General features: G+C 37.0%; 1 protein-coding gene across 8 annotated transcripts in view; it reads right to left on the bottom strand.

Annotated features, from left to right (window-relative positions):
* ATF7IP (activating transcription factor 7 interacting protein) overlaps positions 1-22,445 on the bottom strand; it is a 109,060-nt gene that overhangs the window by 33,634 nt on the left and 52,981 nt on the right. For all 8 annotated transcript variants that reach the window (XM_021378264.1, XM_021378343.1, XM_021378684.1 and 5 more), the window contains 9 exons: positions 19,817-20,832; positions 10,713-10,799; positions 7,812-7,960; positions 6,568-6,705; positions 6,100-6,165; positions 5,420-5,493; positions 4,829-4,917; positions 2,614-3,249; positions 1,009-1,076 (listed from right to left, as the gene is read on the bottom strand). In XM_021378264.1, the coding sequence (XP_021233939.1) occupies positions 1,009-1,076; positions 2,614-3,249; positions 4,829-4,917; positions 5,420-5,493; positions 6,100-6,165; positions 6,568-6,705; positions 7,812-7,960; positions 10,713-10,799; positions 19,817-20,832 (2,323 nt within the window). The remainder of the gene's footprint in view (positions 1-1,008; positions 1,077-2,613; positions 3,250-4,828; positions 4,918-5,419; positions 5,494-6,099; positions 6,166-6,567; positions 6,706-7,811; positions 7,961-10,712; positions 10,800-19,816; positions 20,833-22,445) is intronic.

Here is a 22,445-nt window from a genome sequence, read left to right as displayed (position 1 = left end):
CCACAGGTATCTTTTAAAAATGACAACCATTCTTTATGAAATCCTTTAATAAAAAGGTAAAGTAAGGCATGGATTATAATCTGTAACACTGGTCATCTTTACTAGACTACTTATGCAGCAAGTGAAAAACAGAATCTTGTCCAGTATATTTTCTTCTTGCTTTGAAACCACAATTCAGATTTATCTACACCTTGAATAACTATTAAATGTGGAAATTTTGGCTAGAAGAAATTAATTTTATTCCCCTTAGTAAAATGACTTCCAGTTAACAGAAATGTACATGTGAAGTGCTTTGTGAAATATCTGTAAACAGAAAGAAACTTACTTACAAATAATTTTGAATACCTTAAATTTAACCTTAAAATTGCAAAGCAAGTCCAACAAATTTTAGAAGAATCCAGAAGTACTGCAAGTTCTCCCTGATCATGAAGTAGTTATTCCTGAAGAAAGCTTTTTTTCCTTTTTTTTTTCTTAAACATATATGGCAATAAAATGTAACTCTATTTCTTAGTAACTTCTGGATTAGTGTAAAAATGAGAGAGCTGCAATAATTTGCAAAATACTTTTAGCTTCAAGTTTAAGACCTTTAGACAAAAAACTGAGTAGGGTTTTCTTTCATATGTTGGCTCTGTCACATCAGACACGTTTTTAGTGTCCTCCAGAATTACTAACTCCTACGTATACAAAACACACTGGAAAACTTCTGAAAAGATTACCAGAAGCTCATGCTCCCAATAATACTCTGGATCAGAAAAAGAAGAAAAATACAATGGACACAAACTAGAAAGAATGGCAAAAAAAACAAAACAAAACAAACAAAAAAAACCCCAAAACCAAAACAAGAAAAAAGACAATCATAAAAGACACACAAACCAGAAAGAAAAACCCACAACAAAAGAAACCACCCACAGCCTGAAGTTGTTTCATTATGAGCAATGGGGGTAAAGAATTTATCCCCTGTGGATTGTAACTTTTGAAATTTATACAGAAATACAATCAACGACCTACCTGTGTTGTCCCCTCAGCTGTTCTCTTGTTGGCCGAAGAATCTGTTGGTGGCCTGCTTGTCGGGTTTTCTGAGGGGTCAAGAAATTGGTTCATTTGCAGTGTCTAATCAATACTAAACTAAATACTGCTAATCCACTCAACAAATTTAGAGGCAACATTTGAAGCTGTTTGATACTAAACGTTCCTTATTTGTCAGTCCTGATTTCTAACTGCAAGTATCCAAGCATGATTATTACCACTTCTCAGAGGAAGCAGGAAAAAAAAGCAAAATGGCACTTTTCAGTCTGGAAGTGGTATTCATTTCCTTCCCTGAGTGTCTGACAACATTTATGAGTAATTCCCTCAGTTATCCGAGGAGAAAACATAAGTTCAATCTCTCCTGCCCCTATATGTAAACAGACAAGATATTAAGCTGAAAAAAAAATAGTTATTCGACACATTCACAGGAAAATTGACTAAACATGTATGGTTAGAGTGGAAAATATGTAACTGAGGCAAGCTGTGCAGGGACAGCATTCTTACTTGCTCAACTGAACACATACCTAAACTAGCAACTTAAGTAGAAGTTCCTTGAATATTTGACATAAACATTTCAAGCAGAATTCTTCCTTCATACTCCCTTTCATTTTAACCAGAGCTTAGCAGCAACAGCACTGGCCCAAAGCAGGGTTTCAATTCTGGTGCAAAAACCACTAGGTATACACAAAGCCTACATGAACTGCAAAAAACAAGGGATATTTCTGGGCACACAGACCTTTCATAACCCTTTTTCTGATGAATTATATCATTATACTAGCTTTAGAGATAAACAATAATGCAAAGCATATAATTGTCACTTTGATGGAAAACATATTCGGACATATGTATCTTAGAAATGGGAAAATGAAATAAAATTATTTCTGATGTTGAGCTCTGCTTGAACTAATCCTAATATTACATTGTGCCAATTAGAAACTCTTGGCTATGATTTCAACTCACTCAAGACCACTTACAAAATCTTGATCTCAAAAAAAAATTTCACCATATGTAATAACAGAAGTGCAGAGAATCGTCATGGCATGGCAAAAGATGGAGAGAAAGCATTTTAAAATAGCTCAGCTAAATAGTATATTTGAACTTCTCTTGTTCTCAGAGACTTTAAATACATTAAATCTAATTCTTTGGAATTAGATTAATATTAATTTGTGGTTTTTTTTCCCATCTTGTCTAAGTGTTTTGAAAATTAAGTCAATGAATATACTTTCTTTTCTTAGGAAAGGCAATCACATTATTTCAGGAAGCTACATTAAAAAACCTAAACATGAAGCTGTTAATAGTAAGACAGAAGTTTCTGATTTCATGCTAGGAATAATATAAATCAAGTTCTAAATAAAACAAAGCTTACAGAGTCACACTGTTAACTCCTAATGAGACATGATTGTCAACAACGGCTAAAACATTTGTGACAGACTGTTTTGATCTTGGTAATTTCAACATTGAGGCCACCCAGAAGATATATTTCAGTAAAACACACTAACAAAACTTCCACAGGACTAGGGTTTTATGTTTCCTTTTGACAATGGTTTTATCTTCCTTTCCTAGTGTCACTATTCAAGCATAACTTACCAACTCTGGGTGCTGTAACGGCGGGTGGTTCAGTAGGAGCTGTACTACTAAATGCAGAGAGGGGAATCTTCATATGTATGGGACCTCGACTGCTGGTAGAATTATGAAGTCCTGAAGTACCCACTGTGGGCAAAGAAGTCCTTGTGGTTTGTGCAACAGGATGTGTAGTTGAAACTGCTTGTACAGCTAATGTTGTCCGTACAGACCCAGCACTGGCTGGAGAGCTTCTCGGAACACCAGGACTGGACACAGATGGGCTGTTATTTGGTTTAGTTGTGTTAGTAGATGCCAAAGATACTGCAGTTTTGGTAAGGCTACCAACTGTAGATGAGCTCTGTACAGATATAAATTCAACGCTGCCTGACTGCTGGTTAGTGACCAAAGTTCCTGCGTGGCCTTGAAGGAGCTGAGGCTGGGATGACACTGCAACAGGCACGTGCAAGATTACAGGCAAAGACTGCAATGAGACAGACATAGGCTGAGTGCTGCCACTGGGCACTTGGCTGGTGCCTACAGCTGTAGCTGTGTTAGCCGTGGAAATAACTGTCGTTGTCAAAGGGCTGGAGGTCACTGGAGTCTGAGGCTTAGGATGTCCAGCAGCAGATGTCTGAGGAGCAGGGAGACTGGAAGCTGGTGCTACACACAAACACAAAAACAGCATTTGAACCAAGTGGGTAGATCCACTCCAACGCAACAAATGAAAAAATCTGGCAAATTATTACATTTTTTGCAAAGAAAGGCTACGTGTGCTTTTCTTTTCTGTTGTACACTGTGATATTCAATGGCCTAGTGTAAGACAGTCCATACCACATTTCTATTTGAAAGAACTATATACAAATGACAAATATTACAAATAATTATGACAGAAAGGCTTGAGGAGCTCTGAGATTTAACTGATGAAAATACACGTAGTATAGCACTTCAAACACTTGTTACAGAAATAGTAGAACAACTGGTTCTTCAGAAAACACAAGAAAAGAAAAGCTAAATCACTTGACCAACATGCTTTGTATAGGTAGAACATTGAATCCAGAAGGTTCTACTGAAATCAAGGATTAATGGACCAAAGAAGGTATTTGCTTTTATGCAATAAAATTTTGGGATTAAATCAAAAGATCAGGAGTATAATACACTACATATAGCCATTATATTCCTATTATGTGCTGGTTCTGAAAAAAAAAATAATAATCAGTATTCATATTAACTAAACAGAATTTTAAAACTGAAGATGGTGTTGCTACATTAATATAATTAATTGTGGTTTTAATTCTAAATTCCTTACAAAATTCTAGTATAGGAATTTCACTTTTCAGTGCTTCCTTTAAGAAACGAGGCTTCCCTGAGTTCCCCACTCAACTTTTACAGTCATTAGTCAGAGGGTATGATAATCAGCATCCTACTACAAACAAGTACAAAAAAATGGCCTGTGAGCCATGTGTTTCGCTTCTCAGCAGTGGAGAAGCTTCATGTTTTTCTGCCTTATCCAGGCAAACAGTCTGCTGCAGCATTCAATTTGTCCACATGTTCTGGTTGGCCATGTCAATGTATTTTCTGCCTTGCCTAGTAAGCACATCACACAAACATAAATGCACCATAAATGCCATCCAGAAGAGAGCAACAAAGATGATAAAAGGGCTGGAAGGAATGAGTTCCGAGAAGAGCCTGAGGACACCTGGGTTATCTAGACTGGAGAAGAGAAGGCTAAAGGTGATCTCACTGCTCTCTAAGACTTGTTGAGGGGAAAAAGTGGAGAGGGAGTTGATGGTCTCTTCTTTATGGTAAGAAGACGACAGAACACATGGGAATGGTATAAAGCTGTACTGGGGAGGTTCAGGCTACATATAAGGAAAAATGTCTTTACTGTGAAGGTGGTCAAACACTAGAATAGTCTGCCTAGAGAGGTGGCTGATGTCCCTTGCCTGTCAGTGTTCATTTTGAACACCGAACATTTCGACAACATCCTAAATAATATGCTTTAATCTTTGGTTAGTCCTCAAGAGGTCAGGCAGTTGGCCTAGATGATTTTTGAAGGTCCTTTCTAACTGAATGATTCCATTCTATTCTAAACTGGGAATGTGGTAGGCAGCTAAAACTAATGACGTCAGGAATAAAGAATTTTTACAAAACAGTTTTGCTCTGTTCAGTTACCTAATTAATAGAAATCAATAAAACTTTCATGAAGTTAATTTATAAAGTCCACAGGGCAGTTTCTCACCTGCATTCACAGGGGCTTGAGGAGTTGCAGGTTTACCATCTCCTACATTCCTCTTTGATTCCAGCAGCTGCCTTACCGTGGTAATATTTCTATAGAAGTAAGATTCAGTTAGCACTTCTCAACAGGTATAGTGATGGTGGGGAAAAAATATTGCATAGCTATTAGTTTCATTGATTTTATAATCTGATTTATCTTCTGCCCCTACAAGCAAATTAACTCTGTATATTCTTCTACTAATGAACAAAAACAAATAAACAAAAAAAACCCTCAGAGAATTATTTATTTACAAATTTTCAAGTGTTTGCATTGAGTCTGCCTTTTGACAAGAGAATTTTCTCTTTGTTAGACTTCTATCTATTATTTTTAACTGTTAAAACAACACACCGTTTACCTAGGAATGGATTCAATACTGTCCCTTTGTGAATACTGCGAATAAAAATTGAGTTTTACAGTTGAAGAGCAATGAAGGAAGAGCACTTTAATTAAAAAACAAACAAGCAAATCAAATCAGGGATGATCATCCATGACACGAGGTACTGCAAGTGTCCTACTCTGAATTTTAACATGGTCGTAGCGATGTGCTTTGCTTACCGGTATGTCAGATTATTTGCATTTGCAGTGCTACTTGCTACTTTTCCTGAAGACAGAGATGGATTTGGCGTATTCTAAAAAAGAAACAAGAAATACAAAGAAAAACAAAACAACTACATCAGCTTGCAAACTTATGGTTTAACTGTACTCCATATTCATTCCTTTCTACATGATGTTTATGTTTTCAGGAGCCAAAATCATAAGGGAACTTGACACGTTTTACAAACATCCAGAAGCTATTTGGTCCTACCTGCCTCACTCCTACATATTCTCTCTTTATAAGCCTCTTGTCTTTAGGTTTTTATAGCAAAAGAATCAAAAATTCTTTTTGAACTATCATGAATTTTTAGCTTCCACTTCGTCATAGTGACTAACCCAAAACATTCTAGACAGAGAAAAGTTTCTGTTTGTATTCACTTCTCCCCTCCCTCCATCTCTAAAAGGATCCATCTCTCTTTATATTGAAGTAAATTACATTTTCCTACATATAATTTAAGGTGCTTTCACACTAACAACGTATAAAGGACCTTCTGTGCAAATGACAATTACCTAATAGATGCTGAGGACTCTATTCGTACATATGGCTCACTCCTAGACACATAAGGCAAACCTACTTTGTGAACACTACTGAAACAGGTCACATCTTTCTGCAAATGAAATACAGCAAATGTAGTTCTTACTTCCTGTCTTTTCTTCATGTCCTCCTTGGCAGCTCCAAAGCGCTTTGTCAATCTAGCGATTTTAGCCTAAATGGAAAGAAGAGAAAAACAAGTAAACAAAACCATAAACACAAGAACCATTAAAGAAATTACACAAACCAAAAGTTTATACAGCTAAGATCAATACAAAAATTATCGTTTTATCAGGGGAAAATTTTCTTTCTGTGAAACACAGTATTACTGTATGACTTTGGAACAGCAGAAAGACTGTTCCACAACAGTCTTTGTATCACAATCCTACCTTATGCAAGAATTTTCACTGCTATTCACAACTGCACAAAGATAATCTATTTTTTCACTTATTTTTCCTCCCCTCTTCCCTCTATGGAATTGAACTGTCTTCCCTAACAACAGCAACAGGAAACTTATTATTAAATGCTGAGGAACTTGTTAAATTTGACTCTTGTATGCAATTCAATACACACTCACCTGTAGTTCAGTAAGCACAGTTTTATGCCTCTTGTTACATTCTACTTTCTCTATTCGCATTTTCAAGTCTGCCAGAGTCTTGTCAAATACAGCACACTGCAAAGCAGCAAGCTTTTCTTCTAACACTCTCTGGATAACCTGCCAAATTGTTATTTAAATTGGGATGGGAAAAAAAAAGAAAAGAATATTAATCCTAAAATTTGGGAGACTGTCTATAAAAATATTCTCAACTAAAAAAGAATTTTGCCACAGAAGAATGACAATGGTTGTGTCCTGTCAATCAAATAAATTGATCATGGTCAACAATAAAAATGTGGTTACATTGCTAAGCAAGGTTTTTACACCTGTTCCTGCAAATATATACATTCCTTTCTAGCCATTAACTCAAGAAATTGATTCCACTGCATTATGATAAATATGTACAGCTTTATCACTGATATGAAGAATCTTAACAGAAGATATTTTCATAGCATTGGTGTTTACACAGGTTAATTTTTCCCTTTCTTTTCTACTCTTGAAAGGGACAATGACATTTGAAGAACAGAAACTAAAGATGTTTAATGAAACTTAACTTTTTGATACACACTTTCCCCCAAGCAGAAATGCCCTGTGTTGCTTTAGTTGCAGAAGATAAAAATGGCAAAAGAGGAGACTAGTTTCTGCAAAGTAAAGATTTAGAAGCAGATGGGGAAAAGATAAATGTAGTAAGTAGACTTTGCAAAGTAAAAATCTTCATTAGAAAAATGAATTAACAGGCAATAAAAGTGGTTGTCTGGATCCTACACTGAAGTTACAATATGCACCACCCAGGCAATTAATAGCTCTATAAAAATCTGCAAAACACTATGTTTGTTAACATTCATTATTTTGAGACTTTAAAGCCGGGTACAAAAAGCAGATCACACGTAACCATTTATCACACTAAAATGCCACCTTCACTCTTTTGTTCTCCATCTACAGTCAGATTGCATTTAAGAATTTAAATGCTTAACACATTTCAAATATAATTCTTGTGGCATGGTTTCCAAATGGCATCTGGTCTCCAAAAAGCAGGGCTACCTACGACTTGGTAAATTGAACTTCTGTTGTTATTTTAAAGATGTATAATTTTAAACCAAAAAATGAGAGAAAACGTGTACATGAGTAGTGAGTGTGTGGGAAAAGACAGGTAACTTCAAAGTGGCAAAAGAAAATAAAAATATGAAACATGGTTTTGCCATCTTTGTTCTTCATTTCCACTCTACCTTTTCTAACTTTTGGTCAACATCTCTTCTGGCTGTAATTTTCACTTGGAATTCTGCTTCATAATCTTCTTCTCCCACATATCGACGCCGTTTAGAATGTATGCTGTCCATGTCCTCAGATTTTGAACGCTTTCTCCTTGACACTTCACCTGAAACAATTAGACACAACTGTTGATGAAGAATCTTAAAAACAAACAAACAGAAACTAAACCAAAACAACTAAAAGAACCAACCTCAAACAGATACCTGCAGAATACCATGATTATTATGAAGTTTCATTTTTTACCTATTTAAGCATTTTTCACTCTAAAACAGTAAGAATGCCTTGGGAAAAACAATGTATTTGACAACATCAAAAGAGAACAACAGTCCCTTTGTCTCCATCTGTTGCTGCCATGAGTTCTGCTTTGTGATTCACCAAACCACTACCTCAAATGCAAGACCACACTAGTATAACCATTCCCTTCTTGCCCGCTTCCATTTCCTCCTCTTCCTACCAGCACCATCTTGCAACATAACATGGCTTCTGAGAATCAAAACAAAACCCTCTACTGAAAAAAAGTATCTTTTCTCAGTAACCTATTAGCCAATTAAAGTTTCTACTTCACTCTGCCTGTGTTAGCAGAGTTCTTTCCTACCTGTCATGAATTCTTAACCTGTACCTCCAGCCTCTGACTAAGAAAGCAATCAAGCCTTTTTCTTACTATTTGAGCAAGAAGGAAAGTAAAAACCTGATGAAAGAAGAGGCTGAAAACAGAATATTACAAAAGTTATTTTCATCACAGCAACGAAGCACAGAACAGCAAAAGAGACCACATTCATTCCTCCAGCTCCTGGCACCATATGCTCTAGTAATACGGATGCAGAACGATGTGCCTAGGTAAAGGGAAGTAAGGAAAGCTATAGACCATTCTGAGTGTGTTTGACCATCCAAACATAAAAGACCATACGCTTCACATTTGAGGATGAGTCAGAAAGACAGGATTAGTAGATAATGAAGATTCACTGGAGACTGAGAAAGCACAAATAATGACTTTCCATTTTTCTTTAATTATATTACGTCCACTATGTGAGAAATATTATTAACTTTACAGATTTATTTTCTAATTTTCTGATGGTCAAATTTCTGATGGTTTTCGATTTTGAGAGCTGCACTAAGAAAACACTAGTGTACTAAAAACACTGAAAGGCAATTTTAAAACTGCATGACAACCTATTTTATTTTTAAAAAATTGAGTGTGCATAACTCTTCACATTTTAGGTGAATGCAACAGGACTACAGGACTCCATGTAAACAATTGCAGAATGCTGAATATTTTTGAACAGTGTAAATGTCTAAAGTATGATTTTTTTGTTTTTATTTTTTCAGAATGATAGTAAACAGTGAAAAATAAGAAAGAACAGCTACAGCCCAAGCTTTCTTCCATCCATCAGAAAACCCTGTAGAAAGTAAATAAATTAAAAAGAAAAACTGTAAGGTTAGAAAGCTAGCTACAGACTACTGAAGACAACTTTACTGGGATCTTCTGTACAACGTTTGCCTACTCCCAGTCAGTCATTTGAGAAGAAATTGAACCATTCAGAAATAAAACAATTAGCTTGTAACATAAAAGAAGTACTTATTTATTTATCAGGACATGTTCAATAATTTGTTCTGAAGCAGAAGCTACATTTAATCTTACTGAAGCTTGATTATCTTTGAAGAACTTGAGGGTGCTTGCTGCTGGTGGAAAGGACAGCAATGGGAAGTTGCGACTCTTGGAAACAGTAACAGCTTCAAGTGAGTTGTGTCAGTTGTTCTTGATTGAAGGCTGCTTTGCTCTTATGTTTCAGTTAACACCTTGTGGACACTCAAACATCCTTCCAGCACACACTGACAAGAAGCCTATATAACAGCTGGGCCTAAAGCACAGCTCCCAGGGCATGGCTAACAACAGCTGCAGAACTCTGCAAAGCAGGGTGCACAGAAGGTGGTCACGATCACCATGCTCAGCAATGGTGGTGACCTACTACATGACATCACCTCCACTAGCCACTGGAACTGTTCTTCTCGTCATGTCCAAGCCTCCACGCGAACAGAGCTCTCCTGGGTGAGGATATGGCTTTCTATGTCTCAAGCCTCCTGGTCTGACTGGGGCCTCCCCTTCTGTATGAAGCACTGGCAGAGAGAGAGGAACTTCTTGCCTACTACAGAAGGAGGTCAGGACATGGAATAACATCAGAGATAATTAGAAAGAGACTGACTGGATGAACTGTAAAATCCTGCAGCTTCAAGAACCAGAACCTCCAGCTACACCAGAAGACATAGCCAGAGCTTGTCCTGTTGCAAAATGGAAATTCCAGCAATGACAAAGATAGGAAGCACCAGGACAGTGGCTCTCAATCTGTCTGCAGGTGCACGGGATAACAAAAGATTTGGTCCAGCACTGTCATTCCAGATGGCTGCATGCTCTGCCCAGGGAAATGTCTGAACTATCTGAATTTGAGCCATCCAGCAGCACAATGCAGAAACAACGAAGAGTAACAGTGGATGACTCCCTACTTGCAGGGAACAGAGATTCCCATCTGCTAGGGACAGGTGACCTCATAAAAATGTAAAAGCAGGAAGTGTGCAGTGATGGAGTTAAGAAAGCCAAAGGCCACCTTCAGCTCAATCTGATGAGGGACATGAAGGGCAAGAAGGGCTTTCTACCTGCATATTAGTAGCATAAGGTTAACTAGGGAAAATATGCCCCCTACTGCTGACAGAGCAGCAAGCGATAAAGTAGAAAAAGTCTCTGATGCCTATTTTGTCTCAGATCTCAATCAGAAAACTTTCCTTCAGCTATCCTTGACACTTTAATGATTCTGTGTTTCTAATATGTATAATCAGTGAAGAATAATACTGTTACCATTACATACCTCTCTCTGTGTGTTTTTCTTCTTCTTTGTGGGCCACTTCTCTTTCTTTGTCCGCTTCCTCGCTTTTTCCCATCTCCTCCACCTCTTCTACAAACACAAGGAAAATAAACGTGTTACATACGTTGATCTACAGAAAGTTACACACACAGTCCTCTTGACTTGTGAGCTTAGGATGCTTACAAAACAGGGAAGAGAAAGAAACGTGACAGAGGGAGAAGTATGTACCGATGAAAAAAACAGAAGATACCTTCAGAGCAAAAAAGTCTGAACTACTGCACAACATAGATCCACCTCTGAATTGCTTAGCTTTAAAACCAACACAATGCCTCAAAGTTACATCTGAAAGCTACATTTAGGAAGAAAATATTCAGTAGGAAATCACTAATATGTTTATTTATGTTTGGCAAATTCAACCACAGTATTTATGGTAGATAAAGTCAAGATCCTTTTCTCTTAATAAGTATTAATTTTATGTTTCTAAAAGAAAGCATCCTAATTTAAATCTAATCCTTTACCCTACTCATGACAAGGGGGTTGGAACTAGAGGATCTTTAAGGTCCCTTCCAACCCAAGCCACTCACTTAAAACCTACATTTCAGAAAGTTCTTTAAACAATGAACATACAAAAAAAAAAACCCAACCACATCTCAAATCCTCACAGCTTACAAGGAAGTACTTCCTGAAAGCTGCACAATGTGAGAAATTTCCATCACCTTTTATTACATGTTCCATGACTTTTTCCAGTGTTTCATACAGGATATATTGCTGCCTCCTATGCTTGCTAGATACAACATCATTAAGTTGCACTGACTATTAACATTACATTAAAATAGATCCAGAATATAACAAAACTAGTCAACTCTGTTATACAAGACTCGATTGCTACACTTCTTCAATTTCTCTTTTCATTTAGTTATTACAGCAGAGTTCATATAGGCTTTTTCAGAGGAAGTTGCGGCTGCAAAGATAATACTGATAGTCTCTTAACACTAAATTCTACTTGTACTGTGAGCATCATTTGGATAATTTAAAATAAAGTTACATAATAAATCAGCAACAGGAATTAGAAAACCACAAACTGAAATTATGAGGGTTTTTTTTCCCCACATTATTAATCTATGTAAGAAATAATGATTCAAACCACACAATTTTCTCAAAACCAATCTGACTCACTTTTAAGGTAACGAAGTGTTATAGTGTCTATATCACTTACTTTTTTAAAGATCTATAGATAAATTTCATGCACTTAATTGTTACCTGTGAGACAAGACTCATTCACTAAAGAATCTAAAGGAGACTCTCAAAGTTCAAGAGTACTTTTTCAATAAGTTATAGATTTTAAATGTTCAACCAAAAATACAGATATCTCATTGAAAGACACACATATCCAGGATGCTTTTAACAGCATTCTAGTTTCAAAGATGAAGGTTTGGTTTTGGTATGTGTGTTTTGATTACTTGTTTTTGTTTCGCTGCTGTCTTTGTTTTACAAAGCTATTTCAAGGCTGAGGAAGCTCAGTGCTTACAAATTTCCATCACTCTCTCTATGCACAGAAGTTAACTTGTTTATTTAAAAGTGGTTTAAACACAACCCCAGCTAAACTCTTACAGTTAGGAATTGCCATACAGACAATTTTAAAATTGGATAATAGTTTATTTTTCACTGATAAGCTGTGAATTCATCATTCTGATGCTAGACAAGTAATGAATGCAATCCTTATTAAAAAAAAGAATTTGATAATATCATATTATCACTGCATTTACCATAGTCTTCTTAATAACTGACTTTATTTGCTGTGGAACTGAACACTACAGCTTTGTTTATGTTGGTTTATTTCTGACTACCTGTCTTCCTGTCACTGAACAGCTGAAAATACCTTTTAATAACTCCTACAACTGCAAGCATTCAGATTTCCTTAATAGCTGACTGAATGCATTTTTGGATGCCAGTTCAGCCAGTATGTGTATAAATGGAAATAAAAATAAAGATCAAGTTTAAGCTTAGGCAAATACTTAGTATTTGCAAATACTCTGCACTGCACAGTAATACTCTAACTAAGCCATAATCCTGTAACCACAATGTCCTCCATACAGACTGGCTGTAACTGATGTGCTCAGACAATAACCACAACAAAGCACAAAAATCTACCTCTTGTAAGGAGTGGTAATCCTTGATGAAATCCTACCTAGAAGTTTTTACATACAGGAAACACTTTTAAATGACATTCTAATAACTAAATGCTACATACTCCTGCTAGTATGATACATTTGCAGAACAACACTTTTCATACTAATGTATTTGTCTTACAAAACAGTAATTTGCATACTGTCTAGGACATGATCAATACCCATTACTTACACATTTCTATAAATGGCCAGTCTCTCCCCAGAGTACTTTCTACACATGTAATTACTTATGAATTATCAGAATACATACACTTTTGAGAATGATGCCAAAAGACAGTTACCTGGACACAACATTAAATATATATTTTTACCAACATGAATTTCTGAAGCATGAATTTCACAAATTTAAATCTCATCTACCACATCTTACAGATTTTTAATTAATTTATAAACTCCAGAATGAAGCCAGAAATGGGCTGCTGAGGACAAAACAAGTTAAAGCAGGTCTGCATGGAAGTTCACCAAGAGTCCAGTATAGACTAGTCTGTATGACTGTGGAGTAGCCTTGCTGAAAGGCTGTACCCGCAGGGGTGTTAGTAACACAGACAGAAGTGTTGTCTTCCCACTCTACTCAGTGTTTGTCAGGCTGTACATGGAGTACCACATCCAGTTCTGGCCCCAAAGATTAAAAAAAAGATGCAGAGAGATTGGAAAGGGTCCAAAGGAAGGCCACAAAGATGATCAAAGCGCTGCAAAACCTGCCTTGTCAGGAAAGGTTTGGTGCATTACTTCTTTTCACTCTAGGGAAGAGAATGCTCTGAGAGGACGTCAACACAGTATCCTAGTAACCTAAAAGGAACAGCAACTCTTTCTTCACAAGCAGCCACATAGAGAAGACACAGGGAGATGGGTACAAGTTGTTCTGTGAGAAGTTCTGTCTTGGTTTAAGAATTATTCTTTTTTTAAATGAGATTAATCACTGGCACACATCACCAAGGATATGGTGGAAACCCCATCACTGAAGGTTTCTGAGATGCAACTGGACTGGATTATCTCATCTAGGCTTTCTTTTCCCACAAAACGTTGAGCCTGATGATCTTTCAAGGTCCTTTCTAACCGGGGCTGTACTATTATTATATGAAGAGTTTGGCTAATGTATGCCATGTAGTCTTGAATCTAGCAAATAAAATGTGAAAGTTTTTTTCCTACAGTGCAAAGGAGAAGTCTGACAGTCGTATGAACTTCATAACAACACCTGTAAATTTGTGAAAACATGCAACTCTAAAGGCAGCAAGATACAAGCCTGATTTAAAAAGGAATTTTAAGCAGGAAGCATATTAGGCACATGTCTGCTGACTATTTTTCTGTTTTGTATCACACAGAGTACTATGCCAGCACGACAGTTCCCCAGCAATCACCACCTCAGATCCTCTATATCCACTGTAGATATTACAATTTTTTGTGTGAGCCCTTCTGTAACTGCAAAAGACCTCTAGCTCATATTGCTACTGCACTGATACACTGATGGTATCTTAAATGCATTCAGTGTGCTTTCTAGGTATTTACTTCTCAAAATACTGTGCTACATGAACGTTATTTCATTCTTGATTACACAGACTAAAAAGATTTATATTCATCATTATGTTTTCTATTCCGTATTTTCCTAAGACACAAAACTAAGCGTGGCATCACCCTCTGCACTTAAATTTCTATGCACAGAAATCTTCCAGAGTAATACAATATGCTTGTCAGATCCCAATCTTGATTCAGCAATAATATCAAGCTAATTATAAAGTAATTTACACTTTAATTTACAGGGTATATCATGAATACTGCCCAGTACTCAGGAAATCAGCATAGCTCTTCCTAAGGCAGAGGTACATGCACACTGAATGAGTGATTATGTGCCTAAGTACATTTTGAAGTTAGAAATTTCAGTATCCACAAAATCCACAACACCAGGCCACATTCCTCAAGCTGAAGTCCAAGCAAAGGCACCATCAAGAGGTTCTTTCAATTCCTTTTATACAGTCAGTGTTTTCAGAATCTAGAAGGTCTTAGAAAAGACCTTCAAGATCGTCAAATACAACTGTTTTTATACATTTTAAAAAGTTACAGGTATTGAGAGTTCCTATGTATTTTCAAAGGAACCATCATGACCTAGACAAGCTGGAGAAATGGGCTGACAAACGCATTATGACATTCAACGAGTACTAAGTTATGCATGTGGGAAGGGAGAGCCCTTGCAATGGCACGTAAGGGCTGAGGCCCACATGGCTAGGCAAAAGCTCTGCTTTGAGGATTTGCATAGGCAGCAAGCCAAGCATGAGACAGCAGCACGCCCTGGTACAAAAGGAAGCCAAGAGCATCCTGAGCTGTATGCGCAGAAACACTGTGTTGTGGTTTACCCAGCAGGCAGCCAAGTACCACACAGTCATTCACTCACTTCCCCCCTCATAGTGAGATGAGGGAGAGAAGAGAATCAGGGAAAAAAAAACACAAAGTAGTTGAGATAAAAAACTATTTACTAAGACAGAAAAGGAAAACATATATTATTGCTATTATTATATATAGTATATAATATATATATTATAAAGATAATATTATTGCTATTATTATTTTCATTTACAAAACAAGGGACACACAAATTGCTTACCTTTCACCAACTAATGCCCAGCCACTCCTCAAGCAGTGGCAGCTACTCCAGTCAACTCCCCACAGTTTTTGAAGTTTCTTCTCATGATGTTATATGGCATGGAAAACCCCTTTGGCCAGTTTAGGTCAGCTGTCCCGGTTCTGTCCCCTCCCAGCTCCCTGCGACCCCTCAACTCTGCTTTGCTGGCAGGGCAGTATGAGAAGTTCAAAGATTCTTGGCTCTGCGTAGCCACTGCTCAGCAATAACTAGAATATCCATGTGTTATCAACATTGCTTCTCTCCCTAAACATAGCATTTTCAATACCTATGAGATGGCTTCTGAGTAGATGGAGTCAGTCTCTGTGTAAAGGTTCATGGCACAGGAAGTGAGAACATGTGCAAGCATAAAGATACTTCAAGTGATAGAAGGAAAAAATTTCCCAACGTGTAGACAATTAGAGGAAGTGAACCTCTCTCAGTAACCTAACTGGATAAAGTCCTGAGCAGCCTCATCCAATCTCACAGTTGACCCTATTTTGAGAAAGAGTTTTAACTAGAAAATTATTGAGGTATTTTCCAACCAAAACTATTCTATTATTTCGTCCTTCTCCTCCACAAAATAAATCTATTAAGTGATTCCAGCACAAAACACAATATTGTTTTATTTACTTATTAACACACTTTTAATAGGAAAAAAATCCGTAAAGGATTTAAAATTATAACTGATGAATCCAGCATCCCTGAACCAGCCCCTCCAAAGTCTGTCAGACAGAAGTACATCTCATTTCTGGTTTGCAAAATCCCATGGATCAAAGATGCAGCAGTTGTACCTTCATCTGCCAAATTTAAGAAACCTCTCTGCACTATATATTCAGTTGCAGATACTACAGATTTCCTATATGTTCTATTGGATGAACAAAACTCGTGCTCTCTTAAGGTTTCCAGTATTATATTTCCCAAATAGTGAATTAACATTGCACCAGCTGTCTGAAAGCTTTCTGTTATCCCTTTTAGGATTAGACACCAGAATTGGAAATACTGAAAAATAAAGAAGTGGTTTCCTCACTGCCACCTAAGCAGAATTTATTTTCCTGTTTGTACACTCAATAATTTTGAGAGCTACCTGTATTATAATACAAGAACAAAAGATAATTTTTACTTGTTTATCTGCCACTTGTATGCTCTGAAATTCTCTTTAAGCACTACTTTCTGGAAGACAAGCTGTATTCTTCCAAATGTTAACTGCATTCTTTATTCTTAACAAGCTGTACTTGGGCCTCCTGCTTGACTTAAGGCTATTAGCAACAACGAAAAAAATCAGTAAGCTCTCCTTCAAACTAGCCCTGGAGGGCATGAAAAAGCACTGCTATAGAAAAGCCTCAAGTCAAGGTGTCCAGAGTGTAGTCAATGATAACAATTTTAAGAAAGACTTTAGGTTTTTGTTAGTGGATGTCCTCATCCAGTCAAACTCGAGAGTATAGAGATAAAAGAACGCAGCAACAGCTGCACTAGGTATAACAGTTTATCTAGTCCAGAATGCTACCTCCAGCACTCTCCTGACAACAGCAGATATTCAAGTAGGGAAGAATCTAAGGCGGAGAAAATTCCCAGAAAGGTTCTTTAGATTTCTGAAAAATTACTGCGGAAGACCTCCAGATCTTTAGGCTTTTTTTTTGTTTGAGAGACCTCAAAAAAAAAAAAGTAAACTTTTAGCAGTCACAATGCTGCTAGCATTAAGCTCCGTAGCGGAGAAGTGTCTCATCCTCCATGCTTTGATCCCACCTCTGACTTTTTTCCTTTCTTCTGTTTTATACGTGAAATTCTTTTGGAGGAAAAGGCAGCAAATACTTTTCATACTACCCACGATTTCACATGTCTTTGTCACTACCTTCCTCAACCTCTTCTTTCAAGCTGAAAAATCCTACTCTATTATCCTTGTCTAGAAGTTGTCTCTCTGATCTGCCATTAGTCAGAAAGCAAAGAACCTGTAGAAAGAGTTGAACAGGTAAGAAGCTATGGGTGCTAACTTCCCATAAACAAAGACAGCTTGATCTTGATAAATCTCTTGAAATCCTACTCAGTCAAGCATGAAGGAATACATTTGGCTTAGTGTGGTCACTGTTTCATAAAAAGCTAACAACAACGCAGCTTGAAGCAATAGCTTTCTTTAACTACAAGTAGAGGGCAATGACAGTACACCTGTAAATTATTAATCAGTTTTATTTTTCAGAAGTGAGACAGTAAGACAGAGTGCCCCATGTTCCAAAAATACTTATAGATACAAAGCTGTGTGATTACAACAAGAGTACAGAGAATATCAGTTTAACAACAAGAATTTATCTGCTGGTTTTGCGAAGTGCATGAAAAGACTAAAGTACCAGTTTCATGTACTTAATGCTTTTGAATGTCAACCAATTGCCATAGTCACCAGATAAAAGCTGGTTAAAACCACTGTGAGTTAAATAAAGTTAAATGCATGAAAATCATCTACATGATTTGTGGGTTTTTTTCTGAAACCTTTCTAACAGTATCATCACTTGGTAAAAAAAACCTGAAACAAATGGGGGTTATGTGATGTCTGTATTATCAGCATGTTTTCATTCTGTAGGAATTGAATGTTGTTTCTGCATTAGATATCGAAAAAGGGGAACTGATGTAAAGAAGTAGAGTACAATGTATTTTGTAGCTTGCCCTTAGAAACAGCTAGTTTGAAAAAGTAGAAATATCATATTTTTCAGTAACATATTTTAGGAATATAGTTGCTGAATTATGTGATAAATTCTCACTCGTAAAACTGTAATAGTTATGAATAGTATGGGAATAGTATTATGGACTAGAAAGCATGTTGTAAGGCTATTCTGTTTGGATAAGAGACCCTCAGCAAAAGAAAAGCAGACTTGTCAAACATCAAAGAACCCAGGGCCTCCACACAAGGCCAGATTGTCTCACTGTGCGGTTAGGCTGGGATGCGACAGGCTGGCATCAAGGTACTCCCCCCTATCCTCCTTCCAAACTTATCTCTATTCAAGGACAAACAGATGTCCAGAAATAATGGCCGAGAGTTGAGTGAGCAAATGTTAGAAGTTACATAATTAGCAATAAACATGCTTAGCTAGCAATAATCTATGTTTAGCCAGTATCCGTATGTTTAGTCGCGCGTCAGGAAGATTTGAGAACCTGAAGTACTCAGCCAATGAGGAACAATTTATGTTCATGTTCAAGAAAGTTGAAATCCTTTCTTCTCCGTAGGAACAATAAATCGTACATTTCTTTTCCAACAAATCCTGTACCACATCTGGCAATCACTTCCTTTTATATACTTCCACCCCTTCCACCAGTTTATAAAGAGTGATGGGGGGACTGTGAGGGTACAAAATATATCTAGGGCAATAATTTTTGGTGCTATTTTCAGTCCTTCTAGGCCACAAATTCTATCCCTCAAATCGCAAGACTACACAAAAGTAGTGGGTAAGACTGTCTTCTATTAGGCCTCTGAACATGATTACATGAACAGGCAAAGAAAGAACTGGTCAACTGGTTCTACTTTTTCCTGCAATTACTTGAGAGTGCAAATGACAGAAAAAACAAGAATGATTTAATGATATAAAAATGCTGTTCTATCTGTAGATACGACAATATATTTGAAGTCTGGATGCAGAGTTTGAAAGTTTTCTACATTCAGAATATGCCTGACTTAAAATCACCACAGGAATATACACTGCCAGAATAGAATCCTTAGACAAAAATAGTCATGCAAAAAATGAGAGAGAGAAAGGCGTGATCTGGAGTACTGTTTGATTTACTGAATGCTTGTGTGTGACAATAATCCAACTTAACGCTTCTTTTTCTTTCTTTTCAGGAATGGCAACGGGGAAGAAAAATACCATAAACATGGCAAAAATTAATACTGATTTTTGGTTAGGGTAATATATCACTAACAGTGTTGGCTAGACCTTCTCTCTTGATTGCTTTTAAGAGTTTGTCTATGATAAAGTGTAATTTTAATGCTTTTTAAGTTCTTTGTTTGCTGCTCACAACACTAATGCAAGAACAAATGCTCACACCAGCAATGCTAAAGAGTGAAAGTTAAAAAGCTCATTACTCCACTAAATACAGTTTATCACTTTCAATTTCAAAGATACTGATATGAATTTCACACGCTCCTAAAATTCATTACTTCAAGGCTGTTCTTAAGAGGAAATGCCTGCATAATCCCCCCCTATACACCCAAAAGACTGAAATTCTTAGATGCTGACTTAGAAACACGTCAAATGTAAGTCATTTTAATAAATGAACAAAATCCCAGACTCGAATCAAAGCTACCGATCCAAAAAAACTCTTACCTGGAAGACCTGACTTATTTGATAGTATCACTTCAGCATGCTCCCTCTCATCACAAGGATCCTCTTCATCAGACAGTACTAAGAAAGCCTCTTTTGGCAGACTTTCATTGCTGTCCTGCTTCAATGGTGAACCCAAACAGTTGTCCATCTTCTCTTCTAAATCTGGGGCGGTGTCATCCACCGGAAGCAGAGAACTTTTAGAAAAACAGCTTATCTCATCTTCTGCAGGGGCTAGTTTTTCCAAAATTGGAATAATTTCATCTGCTTCCATAGAGTCAGTATTCTCCAGTATACTTTCACTTGACTCATCTATTCCCTTCTCAACTACAGTTTCTGAAAGACCTGCAGCGTCATCTCTTTGATTTTTTGGTTCCTGATCAGTTTCCATACTGCTAGAGATAGCCTCTTCTCCAATAGAATCGTCAACAATTACATCTCCAGCCTTCTTTTTCTCTTCAACAGGTGAATTAGAAATAACAGTTAAGTCATTTGTTTCTCCTTTCTCCTCAGGAGAGGAGCTATTATCACAGTTTGATTTATTTTCACCTTCTGATGGAGTGTCACTCTCTCTTTGGTCCAAATGATCTTTTATGTTATTTTCTTCATGGAAGTTAACTTTATTGCTACCAACCACTCTGTTTTCAGCCTCACAAACTATTGCAACATCAGTATCTTGTTCATGAGTAACATTCTCTGGAGAGAGAGGTTTAGGTTCTAGGTCACTGACTACACTTCCTGCCCTACTTTCAGGACTTTTGATTTCACTAATTTCATTAGAATCCACTAGGCCATTAACTTCCTTCTTGTCCTCCGTACAGTCTGTATTGCTTAAAGGAGAATTTAAATCAGAATCTCCGTTCTCGTGCTTTCCATTTAACAGTTTAACTTCAGCTGTCTTCAGCAGGTCTTCCTTAGCCTTGTAGACAGCCTCAAGCTGTTGTCGATCACTTGCTCTCATGGTTTTTCGTGCTTTGAAGACTTTTTTCTGAGGTTCATCTGTGCTGTCCATCTTGACCCTTTAAAAAAAAAAAGTTCCGTAAGACTTGTGAAGGCCATTATTATTTTATTATTATTACAGACATTTTAAAAGAAGACTACAGCTGAAATTTGCTTTTTGCACATTTTAAGGCAAATTGGTATAACTACCTACAAAATCCAAAACAACAGACAAAATGCTTAAATTTTGTTTCTTCTCATGAAAAGCAAGTGGAGATTACTATGTATGCTAGACAAATAGAAGCATGTAAAGATCACCAAGATCACACAACTACTTTAATGACATCATGTAGTAACACATACTAATCAGCTCAGTATTATTACAGCAGAGATACAATTAAGTTTCTTGCTGGAAAGGGCATTGGGCTAATGTAAAAGGAAGTGCACACTTATCCCAAAAAGAAACTGTCTTGCCCTATCAGTTGATAATTATTTTACCTTTCTAAATCTATGTAATGTCAGGAGTTTCAGAAAAAAAAATTAAATTAAAAACAAAACCAGTCACAACTGGAATAAATGACAAAAATATTTATATTAAATAACTAAGAAATTTTCAATATTTTGAAAGAATTTATAGTGAAATAGAGTAGTTCTTTTACAAGAGACCTCTGAAGATCACCTAGTCCACCATTTCACCTCTGAGAACCAAATGCTTATGTGTTTGGGTCAGATTAAGCTGCATCAGCTGAGATAGGTAGCAACACCTACTCCAGTTCAGACTAATATATTACATTATATAATGCTTTAGCATTAATTAATTAATCTGGTTGGCCATGAGCCAGCAGTGTGCTCTTGCGCCCAAGAAGGCCAATGGTATCCTGGGGGTACATTAACAAGAGCACGGCCAGAAGGTCAAAGAAAGTGATCCTCCCCCTCTACTCTGCCCTGGTGAGGCCGCATCTAGAATACTGTGTCCAGTTCTGGGCTTGCCAGTTCTAAAAAGACAGGAATCTCCTAGAAAGAATCCAGCGGAAGGCCACAAAGATGATAAAGGGCCTGGAGCATCTCCTTTATGAGAAAAGGCTGAGTAACCTGGGTCTGTTCAGCCTGGGGAAAAGAAGATTGAGGGGGGATCTGATTAATGTTTATAAATATCTAAAGAGAGGTAGGAGGCAAATAGATGAAGTCAGGCTCTTCTCAGTGGTGTGTAGTGATAGAACAAGGAGCAATGGCCTAAAAGTAACCTGTTCCAGAGCTGCACTAATACCTCTTGGGGAATTTTTTTCCAGACTGAACCTCCCTTGCTGTATGTAACTCTTGATCACTGCACCTTGGTACCATTCTATATCTCTACAGGAAGAGTTTGGATCTGCTCTTTTTATAAGCAGACTTGTCTACAACTATTAAATAGCTGTACAATTACCCTTCAGCCTTCTCTTCAGTACATTAGAGTTGTCAAGCTCTGTCAGTGTGTCTTCACGGGTGCCTTAGCCTTCTATTTCTATCTTTTTGGAAGTCCTCCATCTGATTCTTCCTAGTTCACTCCAAACAGCTTTTCTAATGAAGAAAATTATTTAGCATTTCTGTGTTGCTAAACTAGGATATTTTAAGATGTAAGAGGAATATATACTCTAAGATGCAAGTTCGACTATCAAGACAAAACTCTAGATTTTACAACCACAACATATAGTTA

The sequence above is a fragment of the Numida meleagris genome, chromosome 1, assembly GCF_002078875.1.
Source record: "Numida meleagris isolate 19003 breed g44 Domestic line chromosome 1, NumMel1.0, whole genome shotgun sequence".
NCBI classification, from domain to species: domain Eukaryota; kingdom Metazoa; phylum Chordata; class Aves; order Galliformes; family Numididae; genus Numida; species Numida meleagris.
The sequence above is the reverse complement of the archived record's forward strand: the minus strand, read 5'-3'. Positions and strand labels throughout refer to the sequence as shown.